General features: G+C 41.1%; 1 protein-coding gene across 1 annotated transcript; it reads right to left on the reverse strand.

Annotated features, from left to right (window-relative positions):
* Positions 1 to 243: 243 nt before the first annotated feature.
* On the reverse strand, positions 244 to 5,931 carry LOC105663902 (uncharacterized). The gene is made up of 7 exons (XM_076536580.1): positions 5,151 to 5,931; positions 4,470 to 4,651; positions 2,633 to 3,920; positions 1,974 to 2,584; positions 1,139 to 1,891; positions 707 to 1,047; positions 244 to 547 (listed from the first exon to the last, which is right to left on the reverse strand). The coding sequence occupies exons 1-7, from the start codon at positions 5,929 to 5,931 to the stop codon at positions 244 to 246; spliced, it is 4,260 nt and encodes a 1,419-aa protein (XP_076392695.1).
* Between the last annotated feature and the right edge of the window lie 5,419 nt (positions 5,932 to 11,350).

Consider the following 11,350-nt stretch of genomic DNA (forward strand, 5'->3'; position numbering starts at 1 on the left):
TAAACATACCGCCCACCTTGAACGACTCGCGTTCAACAAAACCAATTGTCGTTTCCTAGTTCGTGCGGTCAAAGTTATTAAAATGATTAAATTAATAATTAGTTGTTATAATACTGGAGACATTTTACACTAAGTCGAAATCTATATACAGTTAACAATAGAGAACTATGAATACATTTTTACATTAACGATTGATTATACGTAACTTGGATTATACACTATATACATTAAAACTGGTTGTCCTTAAGCAGTGTTTTCTGCGTTTGGTAACAAACAAATTTTAGTTACGGATCTTTTAGTGAGTCCGTCTATTGTCTTTAGTGTTACCACTCGGGTTATGTCGTCGAGTCCATGATGGAGTTCAGTGATTCTACCCAGACGCCATCTCATTGGTGGGATGTTGTCTTCCTTGATTAAGACTAGGGCTCCGATTTTGACATCTCCAGAAGAATCCAGTTTCCATTTGTGTCGTTGTTGTAACTCATGAAGGTACTCTTGGTGCCATCGTTTCCAAAAATGTTGCACCATCTGCTGAATGAGCTGGAACCTGTTCAATCTATTTTGGTTTATGTGGGTTACATCAGGTTGAGGGAGTGTCGTTAGCGCATCGCCGATTAGAAAATGACCTGATGTTAGAGGTGTAAGATCAGTTGGATCACTGGATAGAGGATGTAAAGGATGGGAATTTAAGCAAGCTTCAATTTACGTAAGGGTCGTATATAATTCCTCGTACGTTAGACGTTGGTCACCAATAACTCTCCTTAAGTGCGTTTTTACTTGCTTCACACCTCCCTCCCACAATCCACCAAAATGTGGCGCATATGGTGGTATTAGGTGCCATTCTATGCCTTCTTGTGCTAAAGTGCTCTGAATCTTAGAGTTGCGATCCGCGCTATTGATTAAAATTCCTAATTCCCTTAATTGATTTTTTTGCACCAATAAAATTTTTCCCATTGTCTGAGTGGATCGAATTGCATCGGCCACGGCGAGATATAAAACGGTAGAGACAATTGAGAAAGGCGTCGGTCGACAGGTCAGTAACAAGTTCTAAATGAATGGCCTTGGTTGAAAAACAAACAAATAAACATATATAGGTTTTACGCGCTACGCGACCACGTCCCCTTTCTTGAATTAGTACAGGACCTGCGTAGTCTACTCCGCAGGTAAAAAATGCCCGAGTTGGAGTGACTCTTTCGGCCGGTAGGTCACCCATTTTATGTGAAGTGATAATGGGATTCGCGCGAAAGCAATTCATACACTGGCGCACAATTTTTCTGACGGTCCGCCTACCAGACAATATCCAGAATTTGTTTCTCAACGACGCAAGTGTTCGTTGAGTTCCTGCATGCAATAATCTGATGTGCTCATGTCTAACGATCAAAGTGGTGAGCGGATGCGATGTAGGAATAATCATTGGATGTTTCTGTTCGTAATCAATTCTAGCATGTTTTAGTCTTCCGCCCACCCTGACTAACCCAGTTTCATCCACGAAAGGATTTAAACTCGTTAATCGGCCTTTTGAGCATGCCGGTTTATTTTTTAAGAGAGACTCAAGTTCTATAGCAAACTGACTGCGTTGCACAATACCAACTAGAACCTTTTCTGCCTTGAGTAATTCTGTAGCAGTTAAGTTACTATTTCGATCGTCGGGGATGCTATCTGAACGAATCTTCCTTCGAAGATTTGCTATGAATCTAATGCAGTACGCGATCACGCGAAGTAACTTTGAATATGAGGAATATCGAGAAACCAAGTCAAATGAATCCATTGTAGAGACGCCAGAGGCGGCGACTAGTACCGTCTTAGTTTGCCTTGTTTCGGGTACGGATTCCGCTACAGGCTCAGAAGAAGGCCATTTGTGTGATTCTTGCGACAACCATAAAGGCCCGTGCTACCATAAGGAGCTATTTTTAATTGAAGAAAGAGTGACTCCGCGCGATAACAAATCAGCTGGATAATTCACAGGACATTACATGCTTCCAATTATTAGATGATGTAAGCTGCTGAATTTCGGAGACTCTATTTGCAACGAACGCTTTCCATCGACATGATTCACTTCTAATCCATGCTAAAGTTATGGTGGAATCGGTCCAATAATACTCACACAATTTGGGAATGTTTAATGCCTTTTTGGCCTTATCTGCTAATATTGCTAATAAAAGAGCGCCGCACAACTCTAGGCGGGGCAAACTCGTGGCCTTTAAAGGTGCAACACGTGACTTAGCGCATAATAATTGGGTTTGCCAAGACCCCGTGTCCATGCGGGTGCGCAGGTAGACTGCAGCCCCGTACGCTTTTTCGTAAGCGTCCGAGAATCCATGTAACTCTATTGTCTGTTTGATATTCCCTACTACTCGGCGCGGAATTGCTAATGAAACAAGATCACGCAATTCGTTTCGAAAGCTATCCCAGCGCGTATGAATGTCCTGTGGCAAACTTTCATCCCAGCTAACTTGAAGTTGCCAAAGTTCCTGCATTAATAATTGAGCCTTAACAATCACAGGACCAATAAGACCGAGGGGATCAAAAATTTGTGATATTTCTGACAAAACACTGCGTTTTGTGATTTTGCCTGATCGAGAACCTACAAGTGAATACCGCAATTCATCTAACTCAACTGATCACAATAAACCTAGAACTTTGGATTCTTTATCAACCGGCCTAATCTCAACTTGGCAAATTGAACTATCCTGATCACGACTAACTACTCTCGAATCATTACTAGCCCATTTGCGAAGGTGAAATCCAGCCCGCGCTAAGACCGATGTCAGTGATTGACGTAATTCGATGGCTTCTTCGACACTATCGGATCCTGACAGTAAGTCGTCAACATAAAAATCACTAGAGATTATTTTACTAACAGAAGGAAGTGATTGCGCATGATCCTCTGCGATTTGTTTAAGAGCTCGCGTAGCTAAAAAGGAAGAGGATGCTGTGCCATACGTGACCGTATTCAATTCGTAAGTGTTTATGGGTTTGTCCTCGCTATCCCGCCACAATATTCGTTGATATCGACGATCTTCTATCCGAACTAGAACCTGCCTATACATCTTTTCAATGTCTGCAGAGATTACAACGCGGTGTTTCCTAAATCTAATTAAAATACTAATGAGATCACTCTGTACCATCGGACCTACAAATTGCGCGTCATTTATGGAAATTCCGGTTGAGGTCTTCGCGGAACCGTCAAATACAACACGAATTTTGGTAGTTGTGCTAGACTCTTTGAAAATAGCGTGGTGAGGTAAATAGTACAATGATTTGGATTCTATAGGATGTTCATTACTAATTAGTGGCATGTGATTTAAAGCTTCATATTCATGCATGAATTCTATATATTGTTTTTTAAGATCAGAGTTTCTTCTAAATTTTGCTTCTAAATTGAGGAACCGCCTTTCCGCCTGTGAGAATGACTTCCCTAATTTGGCTAACTGGTCATTAAAAGGTATAGCTACTACAAACCGACCATCATAATCGCGCACGGTCGTGCTTGTAAAATGTTCTTCGCAGGTATCTTTATGAACTATTGGAATAGACGATTCAGGACGGGTAACCTCTTCTATTTCCCAGAAATTAGACAATGACCTATGTAATTGGGAATTTGTAATCGCATGGCACGTTACGTTGTTGCGTTTAGACTCGCTCGGCCAGTTAAAAGTTCCACCTAACACCCACCCAAGACGCGTTTTTTGCCAAACTAAGTCCCCTGATCCTAATTTATGTTGTCCTATACATAATAACTTCCAGAACAGACCAGCACCGATTAATAGATCAATTCGACCTGGCTGTTGGAAATTAGGATCTGCAAGAATGATGCCTGCAGGAATTTCAATGTGACTTCTATTTAGCGGAATGTTAGGCATTTCCTCTGTTATATTTTTAATGACAAGACAAGACATTTGCGATTGAAAGTTATTACACTGCGATATTATTCATATGCAAGTTTTCGATCGGATAGGATTGGCCGTTCTACCTAGACCACCGACGGTCGTATCAAATTCAAACCGTGGAAGGTTTAATCTATTACAAAATTCCTCCGTAATGAAATTTGCTTGTGATCCTACATCTAGCAAGGCGCGACATTTATGATTATTACCATGTTTATCTTGAACATAAACTATCGCGGTTGACAAAACGGTGTATTCTGCATGAGGAAATGCAGAATTTGAGACGCAAGCTTGAACGATATGTGATTGGGAAGTTTCTTGATTAGAGTTCGCGAGATTGACTACTACGTCCGTGCTATCTCTATGCAACAATGTGTGGTGCTTCTTTCCACACTTTCTACAACTAGAGCGAGTACAGTTTTTTATGCTATGTCCTAATTGTAGGCAGTTGAAACAGCATTGCAAGCGTTTGACTGCTTCATGTCGTTCGGAATGGGTCATGGCCGCTAGTTTATTGCAATGCCGAAAGGCATGTTCAGCATGGCACAAAGGGCAAGGATATTTATTTGACGCAATATATACTGATGGCATATGACGTTGTCGATTGTCCCCTTGGTTAGCCTGACTCACCGACGGCGCGCTACCTGAGTGAGGCTTGTTGAATTGTTTTCGTGTAAGGTATTGTGCACGTTGCTCAATAAATTTTGAAAATTCGCGAAATGTAGGTCTTGTAGGTAATTCCATTGTACGTTTTTCCCAATCATCTAAGGTTGCGGAATCAATACTGTTCCGAAATAAAGATCATAATAATAGACCTAGGCACTTCTGAGCCGTATTACGCCGCTGCGTACAGGCGCTAATCCCTCCCGCACGGGATTAGTCCTATCGCAACGCCATCGATCGGATCGATGGTTCAAACGATTACTGTTCCGATTTTAAAATTCAGATCTTTGTGAACCTTCAGCGAGAGCAAACGTCTTAGCGAATTTCAACCTAAATTTCAACCGTTTTTCCGATTATTTCAACCAGTTGTATTATCGTTATAATTCGTCCATTGTCCCGAGGTGAGCGTGCGTGTGAAGTGTTTAATAAACCATTTTGTGAACGTTTAAAGTTATATCTTTTATTTTATTTTAACAACTTCACGTGACTCTGCCTAAACATCCTGTGCTCCGTATCCTCGCTAGGATAGAATTAACGATCCGAGAATCGGTCAACCGACTCGAGAAAACTCGTCGGAAAAAGTGATCACGAAACAAATACGCTTAGCTAAATGTAAACTAATAAAGACGTCCCATACTTCGGTTGAAATCATGAGCGATTTTAAAGCGTTCACATGGTTTGTAGCAGTATCTATAAAACGACTAAGTGCTTCGCCATTTTGTTTTTTCACTGGCGTAATTTCTAATAAAGCATTGGCGTGATGATGAGCCAGCGCTTTAGTATCTTCGTAACGTTCCTTTAACCTAGACCAAGCTATCTTATAATTGTTTTCCGAAACACCCAATGATTCTATCATTCGCGCTGCGCTGCCTTTCAATGCCGAAGTTAAATAATTGAAGCGATCAATATCCGTTAATCTATCACAATTGTGCACCAATGACATGAAAGTATCGCGAAAACGAATCCACTGACTAAAATCACCATCAAAGGTCGGCAAATTTATCACTGGAAGACGCGGCGCGAATTGTACATCAAAAGGTGAGGGAGTCCCACTCGTACTAGGTGAGGGCTCAGATTGTTGTGGCCCATTAACATTAGCTACATGTTTTTCCGCGATTGACATGATGCTGAAATATGCACTTTCAAAGCTCTCGCGTTCATCTAACTGCGTTTGTTCTGTTTGCTCGTCTAAATCTAAAGATTCTATTTGCGATTGAACTTTATCAAATTTCTGAAACAAATCCTCATGAGCATGTAGGCGTTTCTCAAATGCTACAATATCCGTACTACTATCGAACGCATTTACAAATTTCTTAAGGAGAGTTAATTTGGTTTTGATTGCCCGACGTTCGGCAACAAAAGCCTTCAATTGAGGATCCATGGTATACGAATTACGAAATTGAAACTAAGGAAGGACTTACGATTGGAAGATGGGACTAATCAGCGATGCTGGCTCCCAGTTGTGCGACTAAGGTCCTTGATGATGCAGTCCGATGCTAGATGCTGCAATCCGATGCTAAATGCTGCAACTCCGATGTTGGATGCTGCAACTCCAATGTTGGATGCTGTGACTTCGACGGATGGCAGCCCTTTCAAGTATACTAGATTGTTGTGATGCGTTTTAATGACAGCCCACTGAAGATATAATTGAACTGTGGAACACTTGTGTCAACAATATCGCGCACAACACTTGTTTCTGCTGCCCGCTGATCTCACAGCCGCCGAAGATTTGGGAAGTGCCTTGCCGTCTGCTTCTATCACGTCCAGAGGGGTGATGTCCTATGATGTGACATGCACTGTCTCCTCCTGGATGTCCAAACGGTGGGCCTAGCTTCCGTACGAGATGAATTCCTTGATTGCCAAGATGCTGGTATCCGGCTCGAAGGACCAAATGTTAACGCTCGTGGTTGAAATAAATTCTTTCGAGCTTTGTTGAATATTGCACGTGGTGCAATATGCTGACTAAATTTGTGTTTATTCTAAAGTATATAACTATTTCCTTACTCGAAGGACCACTCCAAAACTTGGAAACTATACAAACTAATACAAGATGTTACTATGTCGAATATTGAGAAGCGAATGAAATTTTTCTTATGAACATGAAGGTACGTTACACGCTTACAGTTTTTACATGGTGAGGGTGAGGGAAAAATACTTAATTTCTATTGGCTGTACAAATGGGGTGGAAATGGAGGCTTGTGACGTATGAAGAACATGGGTTTTTCCCAAAAAATGACCATAGCAAGTAATAAAACCAAGCAGTACCTCGACATGAATAGGAACTGAAAATAACGGACTCTACTGTTAAGCTTAAGGTTCTGGCAATCAGATGTAAGGCAATAAACTAAAATACTCGATACAATGTAACGACTCCTTGGGTGTTATTGCTGCTATAGGTAAAGAAATTAACCGAAGGTCTGACCCTTCGCTATGGAACTAAATTCTAAAAATTTAATAACGGGCCTAAACACAAGCTCTCCACCAAAAAAGCACAATCCTGTTCCCTGGTGGAACCCCCAATGTGCGAAAGCCGTGCGTAAATGTAAACAAGCTTTTAACCGCTTTAAAAAACACAAATCTGAAGAAAACAGAATTCACTATAAAAGACTACGAGCAGTTGCTATGAAAACTATCAAAGCGAGCAAGAGAAACAGCTGGCATAACTATGTTGCAACGCTAACCAATAATACCAAAGTCAAGGAGATATGGAATAAAATCAACGCAATCAGGGGAAACCGGAAGATATGCCTCACTCAGTTTATAATCAACGATACTAACGAGACCATATCTAATCCTCGAGAAATTGCAGATATACTAGCATCGACGTTCCCAAAAAACTCCATTACCTCGAATTACCCAGAAGAGTTCAAACAAAATATACTAAACCAAGAAGAAAAGGAAATCGCCGAAACCAGTGCCTACAACTGTGCATACCTTAAAACCCCTATCTCAGAAAAGAAACTAGATGGAGTAGTTAAAACAGCTAAAAACCCTTTCCAGACAATATTCCTAACGATTTAATCAAGAATTTACCTCCCGTTGGAAATAAAATACTTCTCCAACTATTCAACACCATATGGACAAACAAAATCTTTCCAAAAAAATGGAACACAGCTATTATTATTCCAATTCCCAAACCCGGGAAGGACCCCGCCAAACCCGACAGCTATAGACCAATTGCTCTTACATGCAACATGTGTAAAATTCTGGAAAAAATCATCAACGCCCGACTAAGATGATTCCTTGAACATAATAAAATTATTGCGCACAACCAATTCGGATTTCGCACAGGACACTCCACCACATCACACCTAGTTAGTTTGGAAACCCACATTTGCGAAGCATTCACCAACAATCAACATGTCCCAGCCGTGAGCCCAGATATAGAAAAAGCCTACGATATGGTTTGGAGACGCTGAATCCTAACCAAGCTCCAAGAGATGGGAATTTGTGGCAACACGTTGCATTCTATTAAAAATTTCCTCCACGACAGAAGCATCCAAGTTCGTTTTAAAAACTATTTATCAAGTGAAACATCAATCGAAAATGGAGTCCCACAAGGTTCAGTACTGAGTGTCACGTTATTTTTAATAGCCATAAACGACATCTGTAAAATCACCGAACTTCCCGTCATTACTAGAGTGTTCGCTGATGACATCACCATCCTACACAAAGGTAAATTTGTAAACACATTACAATACCTTATACAAAAGGCTCTCAACATGCTGCACGACTGGTCCATAATCAATGGGTTTAAATTCTCACCTACCAAGACGGAATGCATTCTTTTTTCTGATCATTACCAAACTCATACGCCTACACTGAAACTAAGAACAAACATATTACGATCTGTTGCATGCACTAAAATCCTTGGTGTTCTCCTCGATTCTAGACTAACTTGGAACTAACACATAGGCAAACTAGCCGATAACTGTAAACAGAGAATCAAAAAAATTAAATCACTCGCACATAATAATTGGGGAGCAGACAAAACGGTCCTATCTCTAGTGTACAAAGCGATTATACGGTCTAAATTGGATTAGTATTTAACTCTGCTAAACCAAGTATATTAAAAAAGCTTGATGTAATCCACAATACCGCGATCAGAATAATAACAGGAGAATATAGAAGAAACATCCTTAGAATATAGAAGAAAGCTTTTAAGTTTAAAGTATGCAGTACGAGCGTCAACATCTACCAACCCGATTATCTACATTACACAAACCCAAACAGCAAACTAGTAACATTCCCTTATATCAAATAATTAAAAACTATTTTAACGAACTGCAATACAACCCACCAAGCACAGAAAAAACTAGATTCCATAAAGCACCCCCATGGACACTGAAGACACCCAATATCGATCACTTATAGTGTTCGGCCGCGAACCGAAACCTATGCCGCGGCTAAGCAATTTATTGCAGGGCCCAAGCGGTCGGCGCGTAGGCCACCGTCAATAGTTTTTACTTCGGAGTACGGGTCACCGAGTACCTTATTGTCTATCAGATCCGGTCCGAACGAATCTTACCGTAGACATGTACATACCATAAATCAGCTAACAGCTGAGTTTTTCGTTTTAAAAATAGTTTTGGGCAAACAAAAGCATAGAGTTCTTTCTAACCGTTACCTTCGGAAACGCGAGGGTATTTAGGCGATTTTTCGTACAACGAAAAGGACAGTCGAACGTTGAAGCTTGCACGGTTCGGTTCGAGAGTGGAAAAAGTCAATCGTGAGTTCGAAAGTTCCGCGTAACGCGACGTAGCATAGCCAATGCAGGGTGGTTCGGAAATCATTCACGACGCCATTCGAGTGAGATCCTGCACTCCTCGAATGGGCCACGGTAGGGTGGTTAAGTGACACACTGTATACTGTTCGTGCGAGCCCTACACCCTCGAACAGGCCACGGTAGGGTGGTTAAACGTACACATCAACATGATCCGAGTGAGTCCTACATTCTCAACTCGATCATCGTGAATAATCTCACGCAACGTGAATTATCACTCAAAACGAACAACGTTGAGCGAGACTCTGTTCTCCTCAAATCGAACGACATTGAGCGAGACCTTGTTCTCCTCAAAACGATTCTCATTCAATACGCAATCAACACAACGTACACATACTCGTACACATTTTCACCGTAAAGTCATTAACGAAACATATTTTTGTAAGGGGTTTTTTATGCCGCAAGGCTTTTTCCCCTAATTCGAATCGCTAGAGCCAATAAATGATCACGATTTTTCAGACTCAATTGTGTCAAAACAATTTTTATTTACCCTCTTCCTCAATCGAATTCATATATTCCTTGAAACACGAAATTTCTCCATGTTGGACAGATTTCGACGATACATATAGAAAAGAAAAAGACAGAACTAACTACACAGGAATGGAAAGAGCGATTTAACATCCTATGTGCCAAATATCCTGGATATACCCATGTCTATATCGATGGCTCCAAGAGCGATCTTGGAACAGGTGCAGCTGTATTCACGCAAAGTACAACAATCAAACACGGAATGAATCCTTTCAATAGCATCCACACAGCCTAAAATTACGCGCTCCTTTCAGCTCTTGAATTCATTGATAAATCTCCTCATTCCACATTCATCATATTCTCCGATTCCCTCTCCACTATCCTAAAGACCCAAAACCTGAGGCAGACCATCCACACAACAATACAAGAACAATACGACAAATTAACTACACATGGGAAGAAAATAACGATAGCGTGGGTCCCTTCCTACAAGGACATCCACGGCAATGTCATGGCCGACTTCGAAGCAAAAATTGCAGCAACACTACACTCTTTTAGCAAACACCCTATAATTTTTAGCAAACATTTTTTACACCCTGTGTTCCGAACGTGCTACGGAACACAATACGCGAGGATTTCGTAGGTAGTTTATGATGGGTCCGGGTAACAGTTATTTTTGAAAGACAGATTTTTAGCCATCGACGGCAATTTAGTTTTACATTTTTTCGAACAATGCCTTTAGAATTTCTAAGTTTCATTTAGTCTTCAATAACTACTCCGTCATAAACAGGGTTTTTCCCGAAGGGTCACCGAGGATGGGCCTCGGTTCCGTCCTAGCGGTACTTTTTAAGACAACGTGCGTGTCACCTGGAGGGAAAAACCCCGGCGTTGCCGGCCTTCGAGATCCTCCCGTACTCATCGGTATCTTTTCCCACCCTCTTCCAAAAAAGGCGCGCTCAGGGCGCAAGAGAGGGTGGGCCCAAGTCAAGGGGCATGTTGATTGGAAAATCAACGTTTCTAATGAGAACCAATCAGCATGCCTCCTTGCACTTCCGACGTTTCGAGGAAGTAACGACGGAACGTCTCGTCAGATTTCCAACATCAGTCAACCGAGTCGGACTTGAAAATAAAACCAGTCGTGTCAATCATATCGGACACATTAATCTCGAGCAAAGTCATCTAAGTCGGACTTAGAACTTTTACGGAAGTCATTCGTTACGGACTTAGTAAATTTTCACGAGTCAATCGTTTAGGACAGCTCTTCTGAGTCAATCGTTCGGACTCATACCAAAATATTATTCTTAGGATTAATTTCTTTCGAATAAACGTGCGCGAGTTAGCACACCCTATAATCAACCTTTTTGCAAAACCTCTCTGGACATCAATAAACCCTTAAAGTCATTATGGAAACAGTCATGGAATCGAGCATGGAAAAAGTACAAAGCAAGCACACTTCACAAATCAACGAACAGTTTCTACAACCTCAAAACAAATTCCAGTTTCAACAGGAGACAACAAACAGCAATAACTAGAATCAGAATTGGTCATA

This window comes from Megachile rotundata, chromosome 10 (assembly GCF_050947335.1).
Source record: "Megachile rotundata isolate GNS110a chromosome 10, iyMegRotu1, whole genome shotgun sequence".
NCBI lineage: Eukaryota > Metazoa > Arthropoda > Insecta > Hymenoptera > Megachilidae > Megachile > Megachile rotundata.

Excerpts from the sequence above, each read along its gene's own strand:
- LOC105663902 (XM_076536580.1), bottom strand. The coding sequence starts at position 5,931 with ATGGATCCTCAATTGAAGGCTTTTGTTGCCGAACGTCGGGCAATCAAA. Across the intron at positions 2,585-2,632 it reads TAAAGAATCCAAAGTTCTAG|GTTCTCGATCAGGCAAAATC; the intron begins GTTTATTGTGAT and ends ATTCACTTGTAG. Across the intron at positions 1,048-1,138 it reads GAGTAGACTACGCAGGTCCT|AACTTGTTACTGACCTGTCG; the intron begins GTACTAATTCAA and ends CCATTCATTTAG.